General features: G+C 37.0%; 1 protein-coding gene across 1 annotated transcript in view; it reads right to left on the reverse strand.

Annotated features, from left to right (window-relative positions):
- Positions 1-25,979, reverse strand: part of PCCA (propionyl-CoA carboxylase subunit alpha) — an 863,696-nt gene that overhangs the window by 677,636 nt on the left and 160,081 nt on the right. The window contains exon 5 of the mRNA XM_053707812.1: positions 19,152-19,246. Within this exon, the coding sequence (XP_053563787.1) occupies positions 19,152-19,246 (95 nt within the window). The remainder of the gene's footprint in view (positions 1-19,151; positions 19,247-25,979) is intronic.

The following is a 25,979-nucleotide window of genomic DNA, read 5'->3' on the forward strand; positions in this document are numbered from 1 at the left end:
AATGCTAGACAAATCAGAATCTTCTATCTGACGAGCTAAACTGTCCAACCAAAAAAGTTGAAGCAGCCACCACATCAGCCATAGAAATGGCAGGCCTAAGAATTTAGCCAGAATGTAAATAAGCTTTCCTGAGATAAGATTCAATCTTCCTGTCTAAAGGATCCTTAAAAGAAGTACTATCTTCCATAGGGATAGAAGTACGTTTGGCAAGAGTGGAAATAGTCCCATCAACTTTAGGTTTTTTTCCCCAAAACTATAAATTAGCCACAGGATACAACTTCTTAAACCTAGAAGAAGGATTAAAAGAAGAACCAGGTTGGGGGGAGGAGCCAACTGCCATCGGGATAAGACGCACACTTTCAGAGCTCCTAAAGCATCTTACAATTTTAAAGGTTTTACAACATAACTTGTACATTTTCACTTCACTTTGAAGTTCCCTGAAGGGGGCTATCTTTTTACTGCCTAAGAGATAACCTAGCAGAGCTAAACATCTTTATGCGGGTCCTGCACTGAATTTCTACTGACACGCTGCTTGTATGAAATCATGGCCGCACTCCTACTTAATCAGCTGAAGGGGCTTTTGGATCGCCATAATGAAGCCCTTATGAATGCAGTGGCTGAAGCTTTTAAGCCTCTCACCATACATACTGTTGCCCCAGGCGTTTTGACTACCTGTGAGGTGAAGTATGCAGAAAGAGCAAATACCCCGCGAACGCCGCCATCTTGGGTGACAGCATCAGAACATCTCTCTCTGCTATACACCACGGAAGGAGCAGAAAGGCAGGGTACTGGCGATGAGCTACTAAACTCGCAACTGAAAGCACCCTTCGGCGCCTTAAGAGAAACACCTTTTCTAGTTGTACCCCGGAGCATTACAGAGCTAATTGAACCACGGGAACAGCGGGGAACTTTTGCTAACCGGATGACCTACTGGAGCCCTCATAAGGTACTTGGCATATCCCACAAAGTAAAATCTATGCTGGCGAGTCTCTCAATTTGTGTGCCGCAGCTATGTGGAGTCCTCCAGAATTTGTTTATCGCAACAGGCTTGTGGACATTATTGAGAGGGTTACTGCTGGGGCTACGTGCTTCCTCTAGCCTCAGGCAGGGCATAGGCTAAACTGTCCTTTGATATTCTGCTCCCATCAGCAGTTGTAACTGTGGCTACAGGGAATAGTAAGAAACGCAAACTTCTCTATTATGGAGCAGTCTGGCCCTACATGGGGATTTTTTCTTGGTCACAGATAAATCCAACACTGTCAGCATACTTACAGCTGCTGGGACTGCGTTACTGATCATATAGTATGGTCGCTGTCGCTACTGTTTTCCCACTTCTATCTCTGCAGGGCTTAGTATTTGCTGCACTATAATGAACAGCTACCTTCACCATGCTTCTTGCCTTTAACGCAGTGGAGACAACTTGGGCACAGGAAGACCTTCAATTAAACATTGATCAGGCTTGATATCGGTCAGCCTGTGACCGTTGGACAGGCTTTCATGTTCTCACACCCACAATTTTTTAAGTAACTATCACTAGAGACTGGATGTCATATAGCTGTTTATTTACATTGCTTAAAAATGTTTATGTTAGCACAGTTACAGCTCTCTCTTACATCTCTAGGGCTACCAGGCTCAATATTTTTTATTGCTTGAGATTGTTCCTAGGGTTATCTGCAAATCATATGATTAAGCCTGTATTGTTATATGTTTTTTACAGTTATGTATATATTCTTTGTACCCCACTATCTTGCTGTCTATGGACCCTTATTAGGCTACTGTCACGGGGGAACTGAATGGTAGCAACTGAAACTAGCATATACTGTAAACAATACTTACAGTTGGCATATATGTCATCATACGAAGTTTATAATATGTTAGGATGATTTATCTGGTTGAGCTATGTTAAAGTGTTTCCTTATCATTGCATAGGTTGAGAATGCTTTACGGCAGGGAAGCCTCATTAGTTATATTATATCCAGACTATGTTAGGATTTTAATGTTAGACACCATAAATGAATTGCTATAGATAAGACATTTTTATACTTAACATTATGCAGTGTGTTGATATTTGTAGCCATGTTTGTGCTTCCCCTCACTGTGGTTTAGCTAATTATACTTGAGCGCCTATATTCTTTAGGGAAGTGGGGCTGTAAATTGAGTGAGGCTGTAAATTGAGGGGACTATTGCTTTAGTACACTGGTGTTACTTTGATCCATGCGGTCAGCGGCCGAGATCGCAGGTAGAAGTCTGGGTAATTTGTCACTTTATACCCCACAGAAATTATAGCATTACTTCATTAAGTCCCATTCTTGACACCTTCACACTATATTCAATGTACTCACCTCAATCTCTCAGTCTGGTACTTACTAGTAAACCCTTGCTGAGTATTAACATATGCTCTTTACATAGTTTGATGTTATTTGTAGCCTAGTGTCTCCCTGTTAATGTATATAGAACTTTTGCCCAAGGAACTGATATCACTCCTATTTTAAAAAATTAGAACTAGGCCCCCACATGCCAGAAATACCACTACTCTACTAGGTAACCAGTCTACATTTATTTTCCCCTTGCTAACTACTGTGTTTATGAGGTTATATATATATATGATTGCTTTGCCCTGTACCTTTAAAGTCTGCCCGCTCAGTATTGCTGCATCTCATATTTATTTTGCTACCTCCTATCCAACCCATGATGAGCTTTTCAGCATTTGAACCACATATTCTACATATTTTATCTGCAACCTATTTACTTTCTCAGTATTTACTCTACATTCCAAGATACAGACTTTACCTACTTCATTTGGATCAGCAGGACTGATCAATATTACTAGCTAGATGTGCTTATAATCCCCACACACACCCTGCCTTCCGTACAGTTTCACTTGCTCTCCTCCCCAGTTCAGTACCACTATTCAATTGGCGCTTTACACCTTGTAAGTCTTCTTTGGCATATATTCTATTCATAGTATTTATATTACCACCTCCCCCCCCCCCTCCCCTACTACACCACTCTATAAAATGTCTCCTAGTCTTAGGAGAATTAAAAAAGCGGTTTCTCTTGTCTATACCGCATCTTTCACCACCCCCTTGATATCCCTACACAGTCTAAAGTGCATTATAATACGGAACCCACCTATTTTGCTCAGAATAATAGGTCTATCTGACTGATATGGTTCCTGCTTACTATTCTTTTAAGGGGTTTGAATTTTGATTTTGTTACAGCATCTTTTTTCTCTTATCTACTTTAGTAATCTACATAAATTTTGAGTAGTCCTGTGGATTCATTAGTATTCCCAGTTAATACCTCTCATGTCCTATGTTGTATGAATCTTCAGGACCCCAGGAACAAAATTGCTGTTAAATTTAAAATTATAAAGCAGAGGTTTATCATTGAGATCCAAAAGTGGTCTCCTTGTTCACAAATTCCTTCTTTCGCTTCAGTATTTCTTGTTACTTTTGTTGGCCCAAGAGTAATCTATTGTGTCATATAGAAGATTCCTGTAAGATTAGCATCTTACCTGTTTAATGTTTGAATGCTATGTATATTAATATCTATACGTCTCTTGCATGTTTATCTTATTACTTCTGTACAATTGCAGCCTTATCTCATGTGACATAAGAATGTGATATTATGATCTATGTATATCTTTAACTTAACCTCAATAAAAAATATTTAAAAAAAAAAAAAAAAAAAAAGAACCAGGTTTAGACCATTCTTATGTAATATCAGAGATAGCATCTGGAATAGGAAAAAACTCAGGAGTAACCGTAGGAGGTTTAAATACAGTATTTAAATGTTTACTGGCTTTGTTAACAAGAGGACTAGAATCTTCAATACCCAAAATAACCAAAACTTCCTTCAACAAAGAACAAATATATACAATCTTAAACAGATAGGAAGATTTGTCAATTTCAGTGTCTGATTCAGGATCCTCTGAACCAGAGAGATCTTCATCAGCAGAGGATACTTCAGTATGTTGTCGGCCAAAACAAGTTTCATCAGAATTATGAGAAGCTTTAAAAGACCTTTTACGTTTAATTGAAGGCGGAATAGCAGACATAGTCTTTTCTGTAGCTGCAGCAATATAATTCTTTACATCTGCAGGAATATCAGGTACATTAGACGTTGAAGGAACAACAGACAATGTATTTGTACTAATAGAAACATTATCAAGATGCAACAGCTTATCATGACAAATGCCACATAATTGAGCTGAAGAAATAACATCAGCTTGTTTACAACAAACTCACTTTGCTTTACAAAGTTTACAACAAACACAGCTTCGGTAGAACTGTGTTCATGCAGCATGGTTCCTACAGTAACATCAGAGGCAGGATCAGTCTGAGACATCTTGCAAAATGTAAACAGAAAAAATTAACATTTAAACAAAATATCCAATTTCCTCATATAGCAGTTTCAGGAATGAGAAAAAATGCTTATGCTAAAAAAATATGCATAATGGAAAGCATCATAGCGCTCTATAATATAAAGAGAGCAAGAAGCATTACAGGAAGAGGGGTAATATAATAAAAATGTTGGCGCCAAGTATGACACATGATGCAAAAGGAAGTGAAAACTATTGGCGCCAAAGCTAACACCAGGAAATGACGCAACTTGAATCATAACAGGCGCAACCTCGTGCCAAAAAAACTAAAGTCAATAAAGACGTAGGAAATGACAAGACTTGCATCACCATAGGCGCAACTTCGCGACAACAAATTGACACAATAAAAAAAACTGCATTTTGCGTCCATGCGGCCTAGTTTGCTCGTGAAAATTTTGGAAAACAAAGTCAAATTGAAGGAACTGAAACCCCAGGTAAGAATAAAATAATTTAAATAAACTTCCCAAAAACATAATTTTCATACTGAAACTGATAGACTGTAAAAGGTAAAATATACATGAACCTGACTCATGGCAAATATAAGGAAACACATATATTTAAAACTTTACAATATAATATAAAGCACAAAACATAGCTGGGAGAATCTTAAACTCTTAAATGATACATACTTACCAGAAGACACCCATCCACATAAAGCAGACAGCCAAACCAGTACTGAAAAATATCAGCAGAGGTAATGCTATAGGAGTATAACGTCGATCTGAAAAGGGAGGCAGGGGATGAATCCCTGTGACCGATTACAGAGAGCCTTTGAATAGGGTTCCCATAGGTGAAACCATGAAATCAACAGGCAATACTCCCTTCACATCCCTCTGACAAACACTGTACTCAGAGGAATTGGGCTTCAAAATGCTTAGAAGCGCCTATCATAGAAGAAATCAAGCACATCTTACTTCATCACCTCTATAGGAAGCAAAGTATGTAAAACTAAGGTATGAGTGTGGTGGGAGGTGTATTTATAAGCATTTTGAGGTTTGGGAAACTGCCCCCTCCTGGTAGGAATGTATATCCCATATGTCACTAGCTCATGGACTCTTGCCACATGAAAGAAAAAGTGGCTTCAGGAAAAGTAACAGTAGATAGATGATACCATGCAACCTTACCTAAATCTGACCCTTTGCTACAAGACATTTCTAGGAAATATGTTTTTAGTTGTGTGTTTAATAGCCAAACATTGATATGCAGCCTTTAATGCATCAAAATATTTATCTATGGCCCCCATGTGCTAGGAAGTTGGCCATCATTGCCTTAAACAACAAAATAATTCAAATATTGGGCTACATTCAAGAATAGCTAATACGTAAATAGAATGTTAAGGGTAGATAGAGTATTCCTTCAATGCAAGAGAGCATGCACTGATTTGTGCTGGAGAAACTCCAGCATGACTGCCTCAAGGTATCTACCTCTTAGGACATTACCCAGAACAGTACAAATTAAGATTTTGAAAATCTACTAAAAAGAAAAGAAAAGTTTTGACACATATAGTCTGCTGGGTTTGTACAGTATTTAACTAGAATAGAGATACCCCATGAACAGGAAAGTCATAAACCTAGATAGTTTCCATGTATAAAAGAGTTTAATAAAAGAGTTAGAAAATGCAGGATGGTCTGCTGAACTTCCCATGAAAGAGGAACATTCAGAAATCAAGTATGAGGATGGAAAAGTTTAAAAAATAATCTGATAAGAGGGGAAGTTCCCAGGTGTTGAAGTGAGGAATCTTAAAATGTTCCTTAACTTGATGAGTAGTAGAGACCATGGAAAGGATAAGACTGGATAAGGTCTGAAACCATAGGACACTTCCTTTGTGAAGCAGGGAAAATTTGTATTTAATTGGCCATAGAGAGTTCCACAAAGAGAGGGTCTGCTTCAAGAGATATGTCAATTTGCAAATTGTTAGTCAAAGTTAAGCAACTGATTCCTGAGATAATGGGAACAAATTGTTACTTGACTATCAAGACATGTCATGAAGGTATTACATAATGCACAAGATGTACGTTTCCTAGACTAGATGCATCACACAAATAAAACAGCCAACTGAAAAGAAGCTAACATCGTACTTTTCTCAACTCAGATAGACTCAGTGATGTATACCCTAGAAAAAGATCAGATACACGAGATTAAAAAGGGCACACCTCTTCTATTTATGTCTTATTTTTTAGAGAAAAAAAATCATCTTATATGATATCAGAAACAGTACAACTTGGAGTAACAAACGTTGTTTCAGCCACACTTTAGGTGCCTTATTTAGTGTCCTGTCTCTTTAAACATCTAAATCAAAAGTCTGTGTTCCTAGCAAACCACAGTGCAGCTACATTTCCCAGAGTGTGTTGTGTAAGCTCCTCTGTAATCTCTGTACAAACCAAAAAATAGGGAACAAGAGCACCTCAATACAAGGTAGTAACACTTTTAATTGACAATGAAACCAGTTTAAAACACTCACAGAATAAAAGATTAAAAATCACATATAGTACTCAGTCACTGCTGTCAGCGTGGTAAAAACTTGTTACCAGTCTCGTATCTACTGTTCCTGATCAGGATAACTGTTAAAAAGTGTTGCTACCTTGAATCAAGGTGCATTTGTTCCCTATTTTTTTTGTTTATGCTCAAATTTCTAAGTACTATTTTATGAAAACTTGAGTGATCTTTATAAACCATACCAAAACCTTTATACTTCTTACCCTTTAACATGAGAGTGAGAAAGAACTCTTAAAAACATAATTTATGTAAGAACTTACCTGATAAATTCACGTAAGAACTTACCTGATAAATTCCTTTCTTTCATATTAGCAAGAGTCCATGAGCTAGTGACGTATGGGATATACATTCCTACCAGGAGGGGCAAAGTTTACCAAACCTTAAAATGCCTATAAATACACCCCTCACCACACCCACAATTCAGTTTAACGAATAGCCAAGAAGTGGGGTGATAAAAAAGGAGCGAAAGCATCAAAAAACTTTAAGGAATTGGAATAATTGTGCTTTATACAAAAAAATAATAACCACCACAAAAAAGGGTGGGTCTCATGGACTCTTGCTAATATGAAAGAAAGGAATTTATCAGGTAAGTTCTTACATAAATTATGTTTTCTTTCATGTAATTAGCAAGAGTCCATGAGCTAGTGACGTATGGGATAGTAGATACCCAAGATGTGGAACTTCCACGCAAGAGTCACTAGAGAGGGAGGGATAAAATAAAGACAGCCAATTCCGCTGAAAAAAAAAAAAAAATCCACAACCCAAATCAAAAAGTTTTAATCTTATAATGAAAAAAACTGAAATTATAAGCAGACAAATCAAACAGAAACAGCTGCCTGAAGTACTTTTCTACCAAAAACTGCTTCAGAAGAAGAAAACACATCAAAATGGTAGAATTTAGTAAAAGCATGCAAAGAAGACCAAGCTGCTGCTTTGCAAATCTAATCAACAGAAGCTTCATTCCTAAAAACCCAGGAAGTAGAGACTGACCTAGTAGAATGAGCAGTAATCCTTTGAGGCGGGGACTTACCCGACTCCACATAAGCATGATGAATCAAAGACTTTAACCAAGACGCCAAAGAAATGGCAGAAGCCTTCTGACCTTTCCTGGAACCAGAAAAGATAACAAATAGACTAGAAGTCTTTCTAAAATCTTTAGTAGCTTCAACATCATATTTTAAAGCTCTAACTACATCCAACGAATGTTATGACCTTTCCTTAGAATTCTTAGGATTAGGACATAATGAAGGGACAAAAATTTCTCTACTAATGTTGTTCGAATTCACAACCTTAGGCAAAAATTTAAATGAAGTCCGCAACACCGCCTTATCCTGATGAAAAATCAGAAAAGGAGATTCACAAGAAAGAGCAGATTACTCAGAGACTCTTCTGGCAGAAGAGATAGCTAAAAGGAACAATACTTTCCAGGAAAGTAATTTAATGTCCAGAGAATGCATAGGGTCAAACGGAGGAGCCTGTAAAGCTGACAAAACCAAATTAAGACTCCAAGGAGGAGAGATTGGCTTAATGACAGGTTTGATACGTACCAAAGCCTGTACAAAACAACGAATATCAGGAAGATGAGCAATCTTTCTGTGAAAAAGAACAGAAAGAGCAGATATTTGTCCTTTCAAGGAATTTGCAGACAAACCTTTATCCAAACCATCCTGAAGAAATTGTAAAATTCTAGGAATTCTGAAAGAATGCCAGGAGAATTTATGAGAAGAACACTAAGAGATGTAAGTCTTCCAAACCCGATAATAAATCTTTCTAGAGACAGATTTTCGAGCCTGTAACATAGTATTAATCACTGAGTCAGAGAAACCTCTATGACTAAGAATTAAGCGTTCAATTTCCATACCTTCAAATTTAATGATTTGAGATCCTGATGGAAAAAAGGACCTTGAGATAGAAGGTCTGGTCTTAACGGAAGTGTCCAAGGTTGGCAACTGGCCATCCGAACGAGATCCGCAAACTTTGTGGCCATGCTGGAGCCACCAGCAGTACACATGAGCGCTCCATTAGAATTTTGAAGATTACTTTCGGAAGAAGAACTAGAGGCGGAAAGATATAAGCAGGATGATAATTCCAAGGAATTGATAACGCATCCACTGCTTCCGCCTGAGGATCCCGAGATCTGGATAGATACCTGGGAAGTTTCTTGTTCAGATGAAAGGCCATCAGATCTATTTCTGGGAGACCCCAGATTTGCACAATCTGTTGAAAAACCTCTGGATGAAGAGACCATTCGCCCGGATGTAACGTCTGGCGACTGAGATAATCCGCTTCCCAATTGTCTACACCTGGGATGTGAACCGCAGAAATTAGACAGGAGCTGGATTCCGCCCATACCAGTATCCGAGATACTACTCTCATAGCTTGAGGACTGTGAGTCCCACCTTGATGATTGACATATGCCACGGTCGTGACATTGTCTGTTTGAAAACAAATAAACAATTCTCTCTTTAGAAGAGGCCAGAACTGAAGAGCTCTGAAAATCGCACGGAGTTCCAAAATGTTGATTGGTAATCTCGCCTCCTGAGATTCCCAAACCCCCTGCGCCGTCAGAGATCCCCATACAGCTCCCCAACCTGAAAGACTTGCATCTGTTGAGATCACAGTCCAGGTTGGACGAACAAAAGAGGCCCCTTGAATTAAACAATGGTGATCCATCCACCAAGTTAGAGATGATCGAATAGTGGGATTTAAGGATATTTTTTGTGATATCCTTGTATAATCCCTGCACCACTGGTTCAGCATACAAAGCTGAAGTGGTCTCGTATGAAAACGAGCAAAAGGGATTGCGTCCGAAGCAGCAGTCATGAGACCTAAAATCTCCATGCATAATGCTACTGAAGGGAACAATTGAGACTGAAGGTTTCGACAGGCTGAAACCAATTTCAGACGTCTCTTTTCTGTCAGAGACAAAGTCATGGACACTGAATCTATTTGGAAACCTAAAAAGGTTACTCTTGTCTGAGGAATCAAAAATTTTTTTGGTAAATTGATCCTCCAACCATGTCTTTAAAGAAACAACACAAGTTGATTCGTGTGAGATTCTGCAGAATGTAAAGACTGAGCAAGTACCAAGATATCGTCCAAATAAGGAAATACCGCAATACCCTGTTCACCGATTACAGAGAGAAGGGCACCTAGAACCTTCGAAAAGATCCTTGGCGCAGTTGCTAGACCGAATGGAAGGGCAATAAACTGGTAATGCTTGTCTAGAAAAGAGAATCTCAGAAACTGGTGGTGATCTGAGTGAATAGGAATATGCAGGTATGCATCCTGTAAGTCTATTGTTGACATATAATGCCCTTGCTGAACAAAAGGCAGAATAGTTCTTATAGTCACCATTTTGAATGTTGGTATCCTTACATATCGATTCAATATTTTTAAATCCAGAACTGGTCTGAAAGAATTCTCTTTCTTTGGCACAATGAATAGATTTGAATAAAACCTCAGACCCTGTTCCAGAAATGGAACTGGCATAATTACCCCAGCTAACTCTAGGTCTGAAACACATTTCAGAAACGCCTGAGCTTTCACTGGGTTTACCGGAATGCGTGAGAGAAAAAATCTTCTCACAGGTGGTCTTACCTTGAAACCTATTCTGTACCCTAGAGAAACAATGTTCTGAATCCAAAGATTGTGAATCGAATTGCTCCAAACATCTTTGAAAAATCGTAACCTGCCCCCTACCAGCTGCGCTGGAATGAGGGCCGCACCTTCATGCGGATTTAGGAGCAGGTTTTGACTTTCTGAAAGGCTTGGATTTAGTCCAGACTGGATTAGGTTTCCAACCAGAAACCGTTCCTTTAGGAGAAGGGTCGGGCTTTTGCTCTCTATTTTGACGAAAGGAACGAAAACGATTAGCAGCCCTAAAATTACTTTTGGATTTTTTGCCCTGGGGCAAAAAGGCACCCTTCCCTCCAGTAACAGTTGAAATTATCGAATCCAACTGAGAACCAAACAACTTATTACCTTGGAAGGAGAGAGAAAGCAAAGTTGATTTAGAAATCATATCTACATTCCAAGATTTAAGCCATAAAGCTCTTCTGGCTAAAATAGCTAAAGACATATACCTGACATCAATTCTAATGATATCAAATATGGCATCACAGACAAAGTTATTAGCATGTTGAAGAAGTTTAACAATGCTATATGCATTATGATCTGTTACTTGTTGCGCTAAAGTCTCCAACCAAAATGTTGAAGCTGCAGCAACATCAACCAAAGATATAGCAGGTCTGAGTAAATTGCCTGAACATAAATAAGCTTTTCTTAAAAAAGATTCAATCTTTCTATCTAAAGGATCTTTAAATGAAGTGCTATCTGCCGTAGGAATAGCAGTACTTTTAGCAAGGGTAGAGATAGCTCCATCGACTTTAGGGATTTTATCCCAAAACTCCAATCTATCAGATGGCACAGGGTACAATTTCTTAAACCTTGGAGAAGGAGTAAATGAAGTACCCAAACTATCCCATTCCCTAGCAATCACATCTGAGATAGCATCAGGAACTGGAAAAACTTCCGGAATTAACACATGAGGCTTATAAACTGAATTTAAATGTTTAGCAGTTTTAGTATCAGGAGGACTGGATTCCTCCATATCTAATGCAATCAAAACTTTTTTAGTAATGAACGAATAAACTCCATTTTAAATAAATATGAGGATTTATCAGAATCAATATCTGTAGTAGAATCTTCTGATCCAGAAAAAACCTCATCAGAATCAGATAAGTCAGAATGATGACGGTCACCTACAAACTCATCTGAGATGTGCGAAGTCTTGAAAGACCTTTTAAGTTTATTGGAAGGAGGGATAACAGACAGAGCCTTCCTAATAGATTTAGAAACAAATTCTTTTACATTAACAGGAACATCCTGAACATTAGATGTTGAAGGAACAACAACAGGTAAATGATTATTACTAATGGAGACACAATCAGCATTGGAAAGTTTATCATGACAACTTTCACAAACTACAGCTGGAGGAATAGATACCACAAGTTTACAACATATGCACTTAACTTTGGTAGGACCAGCATCAGGCAACGTCTGTTCATTAGTAGATTTTGATCCAGGGTCGGGATGAGACATCTTGCAATATGTAATAGAAAAAACAACATATAAAGCAAAATTATCAAATTCCTTAAATGACAGTTTCAGGAATGGGAAAGAATGCAAAAAAATAAGCTTCTAGCAACCGGAAGCAATGAAGAGAAATGTTTAAATAATGTGAGTAAAAGAGATGCCCCATTTTTTTTGGCGCAAAAAAATGTCTAAATACGCATGCGTAATAGAATACAACTTCCGGTAAAAAATTACTGCGCCGGAAGTGACGAGAATTTTTAGCGCCAAAAAATATCAAAAAATAAAAAGGAACATTTCCCGCCCCCGCGAGCTTAACAGCACGCAGGAAAAAATGGCCAAATGAAAAAATTTTCAAGGTAAGAAAAAATAATTAAATGCATTATCCCAATAATGAAACTGACAGTCTGAAAATAAGGAATACCGTTTATCCTGAATCAAGGCAAATATAAGTTTATAGACATATATTTAGAACTTTACATATAAAGTGCCCAACCATAGCGCAGAGTGTCACAAAGAATAAGACATACTTACCCCAGGACACTCCTCCACATAAAGCAGATAGCCAAACCAGTACTGAAACGAGAATCAGTAGAGGTAATGGCATATAAGAGTATATCGTCGATCTGAAAAGGGAGGTAGGAGAAGAAATCTCTACAACCGATAACAGAGAGCCTATGAAAAAGATCCCCTAGAGGTAGACCATTGTTCTCGAATAGGCAATACTCTCTTCACATCCCTCTGACATTCGCTGCAATCTGAGAGGAAAACCGGGCTTCAACCTGTTGCGAAGCGCATATCAACGTAGAATCTAAGCACAAACTTACTTCACCACCTCCATGGGAGGCAAAGTTTGTAAAACTGAATTGTGGGTGTGGTGAGGGGTGTATTTATAGGCATTTTAAGGTTTGGGAAACTTTGCCCCTCCTGGTAGGAATGTATATCCCATACGTCACTAGCTCATGGACTCTTGCTAATTACATGAAAGAAATAATTATTATGGCCCCTCCTACATGCTGCATTGTGATTGGTTTATACATGCAGGAACTGAATTTATATATGTCTTAAACTGGTCACTGCAAAGGTGATTTAAAAAATAAAAATTATAGTGGAAAACGTATTATGCTCTCATTCAATAGAGCATGCAATTTTATCACTAGCCACCATTTTTATCAATTCCTTTCATTCATGGCAGTGAGAGTCCATGAGCCAATACATTACAAATCAACTCCTGACCATTAGGAGGAAGCATATTGATTGGAAACCTCGCCTCCTAAGGAGACCAAACCCCTGCACTGTTCGAGACTCCCAGACTGCACCCCACACCAACAGACTGGCATCTGTGGTAATTATTACACAAGATTGTCAAATGAAGGACCCAGTGAGATTGGTGAATGATAAACCAGGAAATGGACTGTTTTACTTTGGGATCAAAATTAATCTGTGTTGATCCGTGAAAGATAGGCAAAAAATATGTTACTAAAAGAAAATAATCAAATAATCAATAAATATAACAAATAAAGATATTCAGATATTTAACATTAACAAAATAACATAATTGTTATATATAGCTGTGATTATAATTATAACATTTACTAAATGATAGCAGCAACATAATTGTACAATTGTCTTTGTGACTTCCAGGTAGTGAAAACAACAAAATGTAGCAGCATCTGTGTAATAGTCAGGAATCACCTTAAAAATGATAAAGGTGTTTGTAAAAACAAATACGTTAACTCAAATTAACTGAAAGCTGGCTACAAATGCAATATAATGAGTCATATTCTTAAAAGCTCCAAATGATATTTCATGCAGACCCTGCATTGCTGATAAGATGCAAGTAAAAGCACAGCTTGATCATTTTCTGAAGGGATCTTGCAGCTGTATTGCAGAACACATATTATTATTTATAATATGGATGAAATAATAGCTCATTCCCCTGCACTACCGTAGTGTCTTCCTATGTTTGCGTCTACACTCCCTTTTACACTCTCATTGTTCACCTCCTGCTGCAGCTAAATAATAGAACAGAAGTGGCGTACTGCTAAACTTGATCTCTGCCATGTGGTTAAGCTTTCTACTCTGAAATGACTGGATTATCTCTGCAATCAGCCAGGTTAATTAAGTGAAGTTTTCATATCATGTTCCGCCTCTTTAGACTTCATATGCATTTTACCCAACACCCAACCTCTTACTCCCTCATTTATTGCTATGTCTTTAAATCATCTCATTCTCACATCATAATTATACACTACCCAAATGCAGTTTCACTTGATTCTAACACCTGACAATATTTAAAAAATGTAGTCATGCAGTAATGTAAATATATAAAGAAAAAATACCAACACGCTTTTGTGAAAGGACTTAAAAGAAACACAGGAGGATTCAAGTGCACTTACGCTTTGTGTAAATTTCCCACAATATATTTATATTTAAAGTCATCATAAACAAACTTACAGCTGCATTGTAATGTAATTTGAGCAGCGAACACATATACTATATATAACTCTGAGCTGATAGAAAGGAGTTTAACCCTCCATAAAGCTGCTTAAATTCAAGCAGCTGGCTGCCCACCTCAGTGCTGGGTTTTTTCCCAGCTGTCACAAGGAGGTTGCCACAAATGTTATAATTATAATCACAGCTATATTTATCTTATAGTATATTTAATATTATATATATATATATATATATATACACTCCTGTCTGCATAGTGGAGGTGCGACAGCGCGCCTCTAGTATATTCAATAGCATGTGATAGAAACTGCCACCTTGTCAAAGGTGTAAAAAAAAAAAAAACAACAACAAAAGAAACGGATATAAACCGTGAAAATGTGTGGCAACAACAAGACCATTAAAGTCTAAGGAGATATTTTATGTCACCACGAGTATAAACTAGCATTGAAAACTAGGCCTAAAATTGTTTTTTTAAGGTAATACGAAATACAGAGGGTTATAAAGGTAGGAATAAAGCCAATTGTAACAACCCAGACATATGTAGCATGTATTTTCATTGCATAGATTACTTGGCAGTTTTGCTCTATATTTATTTTAATGTCACTAGATACAGGGAAGTGCAGTCGTAATTGATTGAGGATATTCTAATATAAAGCAACAAAATAATCGATTTTATCAGAGAATATTATTTTAAAATAAATCCCTGTTCTTACTATCTTTATGAGATTAACCCCTTAATGACCAAGGACGTACGCCACACGTCCTCAAAAAAAAGTCAGTTAATGACCGAGGACGTGTGGCGTACGTCCTTGGTCTGGAAAGCAGCTGGAAGCGATCCTGCACGCTTCCAGCTGCTTTCCGGTTATTGCAGTGATGCCTCGATATCGAGGCATCCTGCAATAACCCCCCTTGGCCATCCGATGCAGAGAGAGCCACTCTGTGGCCCTCTCTGCACCGGACATCGGTGGCCGGTATCGTTGGTGGGTGGGAGCAAGTCTGGGAGGCGGGTGGTCGGCCATCGATGTGCCGAATGGAGTGGAGGGGGGCGGGAGGGGCGGGAGCGCGCACGGGAGCGCGCGCGTGCACGGGGGGCGGCGGGCGGGCGCGTGCACCGGGCGGGAGCGGGAGGGAACCGCTGCACTACAGAAAAATAAACTGGGTAAAGTAAACAAAAATAGTTATTAAAGCTGTAAATAAACAGCTAAGGGACCTGGAAGGGGTGGGGGGTTGATCTTGGGGGGGGGGGGAAGCTACACTACAGAAAAGATCATTTAAAAAAATAAAAAGGCACATTTTTTTTACTACACTGGGTACTGGCAGACAGCTGCCAGTACCCAAGATTGCGCCCATTAAGGCAGAGGGGGAGGGTTAGAGAGCTGTTTGGTGGGGGATCAGTGAGGCTGGGAGCTAAGGGGGGATCCTACACAGCAGCATATGTAAATATGCTAAAAAAACACAAAAAAAGCCCAAATATAGCTTTTATTTTAGTACTGGCAGAGTTTCTGCCAGTACTTAAGATGGCGGGGACAATTGTGGGGTGGGGGAGGGAAGAGAGCTGTTTGGGAGGGATCAGGGGGTCTCATGTTTCAGGTGGGAGGCTGAGCTCTACACTAAAGCTAAAATTAACCCTGCAAGCTCCCTACAAGTTACATAATTAACCCCTTCACTGCTAGCCATAATACACGTGTGAAATGCAGCGGCATTTGGCGGCCTTCTAATTACCAAAAAGCAACGCCAAAGCCATATATGTCTGCTATTTCTGAACAAAGGGGATCCCAGAGAAGCATTTACAACCATTTGTGCCATAATTGCACAAGCTGTTTGTAAATGATTTCAGTGAGAAACCTAAAATTGTGAAAAATTTAACGTTTTTTTTTAATTTGATCGCATTTGGCGGTGAAATGGTGGCATGAAATATACCAAAATTGGCCTAGATCAATACTAGGGGTTGTCTACTAGACTACACTAAAGCTAAAATTATCCCTAAAGGCTCCCTACATGCTCCATAATTAACCCCTTCACTGCTGGGCATAATACACGTGTAGTGCGCAGTGGCATTTAGCAGCCTTCTAATTACTAAAAAGCAACGCCAAAGCCATATATGTCTGCTATTTCTGAACAAAGGGGATCCCAGAGAAGAATTTACAACCATTTAAGCCATAATTACACAAGCTGTTTGTAAATAATTTCAGTGAGAAACCAAAAGTTTGTGAAAAAATTAGTAAAAAAGTGAACGATTTTTTGTATTTAATCGCATTTGGCGGTGAAATGGTGGCATGAAATATACCAAAATGGGCCTAGATGAATACTTTGGGATGTCTACTAAAAAAAAATATATACATGTCAATGGATATTCAGAGATTCCTGAAAGATATTAGTGTTCTAATGTAACTAGCGCTAATTTTGAAAAATAATGGTTTGGAAATAGCAAAGTGCTAATTGTATTTATGGCCCTACAACTTACAAAAAAAGCAAAGAACATGTAAACATTGGGTATTTCTAAACTCAGGACAAAATTTAGAAACTATTTAGCATGGGTGTTTTTTGGTAGTTGTAGATGTGTAACAGATTTTGGGGGTCATAGTTAGAAAAAGTGTGTTTTTTTCAATTTTTTCCTCATATTTTATATTTTTTTTTATAGTAAATGATAAGATATGATGAAAATAATGGTATCTTTAGAAAGTCCATTTAATGGCGAGAAAAACGGTATATAATATGTGTGGGTACAGTAAATGAGTAAGAGGAAAATTACAGCTAAACACAAACACCGCAGAAATGTAAAAATAGCCTTGGTCCCAAACGGACAGAAAATGGAAAAGTGCTGTGGTCATTAAGGGGTTAAACACACAATCAAAGACCTGTACTAAATCAGCCCACTTGGCACTCTACACAAGGATGTGGATTTTAACTACAGCATACTAACGTATGGCTATCTGGATCAACAGCTGTATCCTGATCAGGAATGGCACAATGGTTTGATTGTATTTAACCCCTTGGATTTTATAGATCATTTTATATTAGAACATCTGCTTAATATGTGCTAAATTCTATGTTATTCTTTAACAGTAATGAGACATGAAAGTGATGTATTTATTTGAATATTTCAGTTATTTACAAAGTAAAGCTCACTATTGCAGGGTTTAATAAATCCAGGGAAAAACTGTTCTGAAAATTATACTTTTGGCTTCAGACTTTTATGGATTATTCTCCTGATAAATTGTTTCTGTAGCTTCAAAACGCTGTAATGCTGGTTTCTCGATATTCTGATTGGTTTGTAAACTCTTGCAATTGTGTATATTTTTATGCACGTACTGTTTTTTTTCTGTTTGTTTTTAAATTTTTATTGAGGTTTAGAGAGAGAGAAAAAAAAAGGCATACAAATTTCAAAAACAAAACAAACAAGGCTGCAATACAGTAGTGGGTTACAGAGAATAACAAACATTGCATGCCTTACAAATTTTTTAGACTTACACTAAATAGAATAGGCCACTATCGGACCATACAGCAGATTTAATAGCCAGCACGTACTGTTTTTAAAAATAAAGTTACCTTTTAATTTTTAATAGAATGACTGAAGCTTTGTCATATTTTTAAAGACTAGTTGACTAGCTGCTTTGATTAAGTCATACCAGTAAATGGGAGAACATTCCTAAGGATTTTTTTTTTAGGGGATACTTAAGCACTAGCACACATGTTGCTGCACTTCTGGAAAACAAAGTAAGGTTACTACACCATAAATGTGGCAGCACTTGTTTCAGCTCCTAAGCAACTAGCAGCTCCCACTGACAGCTCACCATCAATGAAACTCTACGAATAAAAAGGTCTTCAACAATTTATTTGTGCCCAAACGTATTTCTTGACATTTTGTATCAATCATATAGCCTCTCTCAATTATGTAAGGACGGTTATTAATAAGCTTCACATGCCAATGTGCTTAAATGTTTCTTTACTCTCCATTGTCACACAAAAAACAAATGCCAGCATAAAAGATATGGGAGTGTGATCACTATATATTAAAGGGACATGAATTCCAAATTTAAAACATCTTTCCAATTTACTTTTATAATCAAATTTGCTTCATTCTATTGGTATCCTTTGTTGAAGGAGCTGCAAAGCACTACTGTGGGGAGCAAGCTGAATACATTTAGTGAGCCAATAACAAGATAAATATAGTGCAGCCACCAATCAACAGCTAGCTTCCAGCAGTTCATTGCTGCTCCTGAGCATAGATACGTATGATTTTCAGCAAAGTATACCAAGAGAACAAAGCAAATTAAATAATAGAAGCTAGAAAGATGTTTAAAATTGAATGCTTAATCTGAATAATGAAAGAACATGTGGGGTGTATGGCCCTTTAAATATAATAAAGAGATGGGGATTGAAAACAAAATGGTATATTATCTGCTTTATACGTTTATTTAATTTTTACAACCCCTTTTATTTCCCACTTCTCAGCAGAGCAATATTTGCCAGTGACATTATATTAGATAAGGTGTGTTGATATTATAGAACACGTTATTATTTCTCACTTTAGGAATCTTTACAACAAGCTTCACATAAATTCATATCTGAAATCCAAAATATTCTATCGTCCATTCTAAAATCTAATTGTATAATCTAATTGTCTAATTGTATAATTTGTATATAAAATGAGTTATAGTTTAGGGTTTACAGGTAACAGCTAGTTATTATATATATGTAGATAAATACATAAAAACATTACCTGGGAGCCTCCTCCACCACTTTCTGATTTCGTCTTTGAATGGAACACTCTCTTTCATTTAACCAAAGTGCGTTACCATGTTTATCTGCCAAAACCTAAAAACGAAAAACAATATCATGAAAATAGAAGGCAAATCAAAGAGAAAAGTGCACACATCTCTATATAACAGCAGAGCTCAATAGAACTCAGTTGCAATAAATCATTCCCTTTTTTTTTATCTTCATTACAGTTTCTCTCTTCCCAATATATCACTGATCTCTCAGATTCTATTTGAGGCACTTCTATATCTATACCTAGAAGAAAAGATCATTTCAGGGAGTAGTGAGACCGTAAGTCTAGGAATAGTCTATTAACACCTGTTATGAAACAATAATAATGTTCACTGTCTGACTATGTTAGAATTAACAGTGGTAAAAAACAAAAAAATTAGTTACAGTAATGTCAATATCATGTCTCCAATCTCGAAAAAGATTCACTAATGAAGACAGTCCCTTTAAGAGTGAATAGGACATGAAACATATCCCCTTAACTTACAGTGCTTCAAAATATTATGCAGTAAAAATGAAATAACTGCTTTGCACAGCTGTGAAACTCCTTTGTTGTCTGGAGAATAGGAACAGCCATAGGTGAAAGGTCTTAAAGGCCCGATGGTATTGGTGTCTTATTAACTTGATTTGGCACACATTAATCCTTTCTTTGACACTTGCAAAATCACAAGGACTTTTATCAATGTTAAGTTCTCTGCGTAAAATAAAAAGACATAAGACCATTTCCAAAGTGTACAATGTTTAACCATTCACAGGTTTCAATATAAATGAAAGCAGACTGGTATTTTGAAATGGAAACACAACCTGGCACTGGGAGCAAACATTCTTTGTCGCACTGAAAAATAGTGCAAGGAAAAAACATAAATGCCTTTAATTCTGCTACCTGAAGTAATTTTAAACAAGAAGATAACCATGTCTGGTTCCATAAAGAGAACTATTGTAATGACTCAAATGGGTGCACCATAAGTGCTTCCAGCAAAAAAAGAAGATGCTATGGAGGAACACCAAGTGGATGTATGTGAAGCACTGTTTGAAAGAACTTCTGTACTGATTTCCCCTTGCTGAGTTTTAATAGTAAAGGAAACCAAAGGCTCCAGGGCCAATATAGTAAAATTACAATGTCTCTGCTTTGGCTTTAAGGATCATATTCAAGACTTGTAGAGTCATATGAAAGTACCATGCACATACTACTCTCCCATCGTAGCACCCCATTCTGTTGAAATCAGCTGCCATTGACGCTTCACTAAGAGATTGCCTGTGAGCAAATCCTAAAGATTTTCCACCAACTTAGATTGATTAATTGAGCACATGGCATGTACATTTTGAATGAAAGTGCCATTTTGTGTGTGAGAAAAAGTATTGGATTTCCCTCATTCCTCAACACACCTGTGTCAGACACATTGCTTTACCTGGGTGAGGTTAATATTCCTCTGGTTCTGTAAATAACAAAAAGCTAGGCCTGGGTGAGTCTGGGGTTAACAGAGTCGAGCTACTGGCATGAGTAGGGAGGAATTACACTGAGAAAATTGTACTAGGGAAAAGAACAGGAAGGCTGTTCATGGTTGTAGCAATTTATGCTTACTTTGCTTGTTAATTTATTGCGAGACTGCAGAAAAATATTGTAATTTTCTACCAAAGACTGCTTCAGAAGAAGCAAGTACATCAAAATGGTAAAAACAATAAAAGTATGCAAAGAAGACCAAGTTACTGCTTTGCAAATTAATCATCCGAAGCTTCATTCTAAAAAAACCCAAGAAATGGTGACTGAACTTCGTAGAATGAGCTGTAAATCTCTGAGGCGGAGCCTGCCCTGCCTCCAAATAAGCCTTGAGAAACAAAAGCTTTAACCAGGATGCCAAAGCAATGGCAGAGGCTTTCTAACCTTTTCTGGAACCAGAAAAACAACAAATAGACTAGAAGTCTTCTGGAATCCTAGTAACCTCAATATAGAATTACAAAGCTCTTACCACATCCAAAGAATGTAAAGAACGCTCAAAGAATTATTTAGGATAACAAAGAAGGAACAACAATTTCTCTACCGATGTTGTTCAAATTCACAACCTTAGGAAAGAAGTCCACAAAACAACTTATCTAGATGAAAAATCAGATAAGGAGACACACAAGAGAGAGCTGTTAAATCAGAAACTTTTCTAGCAGAAGAGAAAGCTAAAAGAAACAACACTTTCCAAGAAAGTAGATAATCTTCAAAGAAAATATAGGCTCAAAAGAAAGAGCCTGCAAAATCCTTAAACCAAATTAAGACTCCAAAAAGGAGACATTAATAAAATAACAGGCTTGATACAAACCAAAGCCTGAACAAAACAGTGAATATCAGGAAGTTTAGCAATCTTTCTAAGAAAAAACAGACAGAACTATCCAAACTATTCTGAAGAAACTGTAAAATCCTCGGAATTCTAAACGAATTCCAAGAGAATTTATGAGAACACCATAAAATATAGGTTTTCCAAACCTGATAATACATGTTCCTTGAAACAGACTTATAAGTCTGCAATATGGTGATAACAACTGAGTCAGAGAAACCTCTATGACTAAACACTAATAACTTTCCATACCTTAAAATTAGTAATTTAAGATCCCAATGGAAAAATGGCCCTTGAAACAAGAGGGCTGGCCAAAGCGAAAGCGGCCAAGGATGGCAACTAGACATCCGAACAAGATCCACATACCAAACCTGTGAGACCATGCTGATGCTATCAGAAACACATGAGACTGTTCCAATATGATTTTGGAGATCAACCTTGGAAGAAAAAAACAGAGGCGGAGAGATGTAGCCATGTTGCAAAACCAAGACACGGCTAATGCATCCACCATCTCCACCTGAGGATCCCTGAACCTGAAAAGGTACCTGGGAAACTGAGAAAACCCATCTGAATATAGAGATACCACCCTCCCGGATGTAAAGTCTGACAGCTGAGATAATCCACCTCCCAAATGTTTAAACCTGAGATTTGAATCATAGAAATTAGACAGGAGATAAATTCCACCTAAGAACGTATTCAAGATACTTCTTTAAATGCTAAGGAACTGTGAGTCCCTATTTGATGATTGACATATGCCACAGTTGTAATATTGTCTGTCTGAAAGCAAAATAAAAAGTTATCTCCTAAAAGAGGCCAAGCCTGAAAGAGCTCTGAAAATAGCACAGAGTTCTAAGATGTTGATTGGTAACCTCGCCTCTTGAAGTTTCCAAACCCTTTGTGCTGTCAAAGACCCTCAAACAGCTCCCCAACCTGTAAGAATTGCATCCATTAAGAATACAATGCAGGAAGGACGAACCAAAGGAGGCCCCCTAAAAAAGCGATGATAATCTAATCACCAAATCAGAGAGAGTTGAGTTTTGGAATTTAAGAATATCAACTGTAATATCTGAAAACAATCCCTGCACCATTGATTCAGTATGCAAAGCTAAAGAGGTCTCAGATGAAAAACTAGCAATAGGAACCATGTCCGATGCTGCAGTTATGAGACCTAAAACTTCCATGCACATAGCCACTGAAACAAATGTTCTAGACTGTAAGTTTAGACAGGCTAACACCAATTATAATTGACTCTTGTCCAATAAAGACAAATCCATGACACTGAATCAATCTAGAAACCCCCCAAGAAAGGTGACCCTTGTCTAAGGAATCACAAAACTCTTAGGTAGATTAAATCCTCTAACCAAGTCTTGAAGAAACAAAACTAGTTGATTCATGAGAGATTCTAATAAAAGAAAAGTTTAAGCTAATACCAAGATACCATCCAAAGGAAGCACCACAATACCCTACTGTCTGAATTCAGAAAGAAGGGCACCAAGAACCTTTGAAAAGATTCATAAGGCTGTCCCTAGACCAAAAGGAAAAGCAACAAATTGGTAAAGCTTACCTAAAAAGGAGAATCTCAGAAACCAAAAGTGGTCTGAATGAAATAAAATATGAGGATAAACGTTCTGTAAAATTGTGTGGACATGAAATGACCTTGCTGAACAAAAGGCATAATAGTCCTTAAAGTCGCCAACTTGAAAGTTGAGACTCTTACAAAACAAAATAACGTCTTCAGATCCAAGATTGGACTGAATAAACCCTTCTTCTTTGGGACAAAGAATAGAATTGAATAGAAACCCAAACCCTGTTCCTTCTAAAGAACTGGTATAATCACTCCTGAAAAAAATTCACAGAGTGTACTAAGAAAGAAAGAATCTTCCCTTAGAAGGTCTCATTCTAAAAATCTATTAAAAACCCTAGAAATAATATAGATTGAATTTCCAAAGACAATCTAATCTGCTCCCCAACAGAAGGACTGGCTTGAGAACTGCACCTTCATGCAGTCTTAATAACTAGTAATTATATAGTGTTTTTCTCCCAGAAGGATACAAAAAAACGCTATTTCAGTGCTTCACTCAGAGTTAACTAAATCAGCAGCTGAAAAAATAAAAGTTATTACCCAAATAAATGGTACACAATAAATTGACTTTAAAAGGCCATTAACCCTGCCTGGATATGAATCTATGACCCTTGGATCTAGAACAATCATTTGTAGTCAGGACATTCACCAACTGATCTACATCACCGGAATAAAAGTAGGGCAGAAAAAACTCTAAACCTGCAGAAATAGTGGAGATAATAGGAATCAAACAAAGTATTATCCTAACAAGATAGAGATAATAAAATATATTTAAAACCATAATGATATAGTAAACATAATTAAATAAATACATCTGAAATAAATAAACAGAGGTATATACGTGAGAATCTGAAACTGCTTACGCTAACTGTTCAACAAAAGGTTGAGAGAACAGTAATGTCAGCCACAGATAAAGCTGAGCTAAAAATATAAACAGTATGTGAATATGCTTTACTAAGGTTATATTCAAACTCTAAAGAATCCTGAAAATAAGTACCAATTTCCATAGAAATAGTAGTACAGTCCCAACAGGGAATCAGGATAACCATTCTCTAGAATATATTACAGATAGTATATTGAATAGGAAAAAACCTCAAGAGCAAATTTAAATCTTAAAATCCAGATTTGAAAAGGATCAATAGCATAGTTAATGAGGACTAGACTCATAAAAGCTAAAAATAAAATAAAAAATCCTTAAAGGGGCAGTAAACCTAGAAAATAATGTTATATAATTGTGCACATAGTGCCCAGATGCGCTCAGGGGGAAAACCAGACCCGCTCAGTAGAGCACAGAGGGCGTGTTTGAAAAACCCTCTTTTTAATAAAAATTCAAGCAGCAATATTATGTTACATAAAGCTAGCACTAATATAATCTTATATAATTCTGAACTATGTGCAGAATTATATAACATTATTTTCTAGGTTTACTGGCCCTTTAACAAAGAACAAAAAAAATTTCAAATAAAAAATAAGGAGAATTTCTAACAAACTGTCTGATACAGGATCCTTTGAGCCAAAGAAAGCTTCATCAGTAGAATAAACTTAAGTATGCTGTCGGTCAGAACAAAATTAATTAAATTTTAATAATTTTGAAAATACTTTGTAAGTTTACTTAAAGGCATAATAGCAGTCATAATCTTTATGATAAAAGCAATAACATATGATATTTGCAGATGAAATCAAGTACATGAACTGAGTAAGTAAAAACAGTATATGTCATTAAACATGAAGAAACATGATAAATAAAAGCCACATAATTGAGCTGAAGAAAATAACAGCTTAATAATGAGAAGAACACACTTAGCTTTGAAGAATTGTGTTTCAGGGCATCATAGTTTCTACAGTAACATCAGAGTCAAGATCAGAATGAGACATCTCACAAAATGTAACAGAAAAAGAAAAATAACAATAGGCAAAACATTCAATTTCCACAATGTAACAGTTTCAGTAGATAGGAAAAAAACAAATATAGTATTTTTTTTTTTAAACAATAAAATAAAAAGGCAGGCATAATAGCTTTTAAAAATCATGAAAACAGCGAGCAATAGAGGGAGAGGGGTAGAATGACACATTACTCAAAAGGAAGTAAAAAAAAATTTGTTGCAAAACCAACACCAGGAAATGACGCAACTCATGTCATAACAAACGCAACTTCAAAGACGCAGGAAATGGCAACTTTGCGGCAAAAAAAGTTCACGCCAAGAATGACGCAATAAATAACAGCATTTTGCGTCCTCGCAAGTCTAGATTTGCCAGCGAAAAACAAGTAAAATTAGAAAAAGACCCAAACATGATTCCTATACTGCAACTGTTAAAGGGACACTGTAAGTAAATATTTTCTATGCCTGTTACTAACAAACTACCCCAAATACACTTTTTATCAATAGCATTTCATTAACATATCTCTACCGTATATCAGAAACCTTGTCTGCAAATTTAATTGTTTTCCAAACCCACTCCGTGGGTATCCTTTGCTCTGTACCAATCCGTTTACAATACCTAGGTTTCAAAATGGCTCTTTAAAAAGTTTGTGCAACTTCGTCTTCAACAGGTCATATTGCGCATGCGCATTAGAGCCGCATTTAAACGCATACGTATTGGGAACATATAGGTAGATAATGAGATGCAAATAAACACAATTTCATTGGTTTAAGTATTTTGAACACATAGTGCCAAAAATAGTGGGCAGGATAACGTGGCATCATCGGCGAATAAAAGATATAACTTTTATAACGTTATGAAACTTCGTTTTGGAGAAAATATAGGTCAGTAGGTTTTAATTAATGTTTATTAACTTTAATATGTTAGTTGTTTGGCTTAAAAATTATAACAGAAAGTAATCCTTTAAGACTGCAAAAGGAAAATAAACATAGACCTG

The sequence above is a fragment of the Bombina bombina genome, chromosome 3 (assembly GCF_027579735.1).
Source record: "Bombina bombina isolate aBomBom1 chromosome 3, aBomBom1.pri, whole genome shotgun sequence".
Lineage (NCBI taxonomy): Eukaryota > Metazoa > Chordata > Amphibia > Anura > Bombinatoridae > Bombina > Bombina bombina.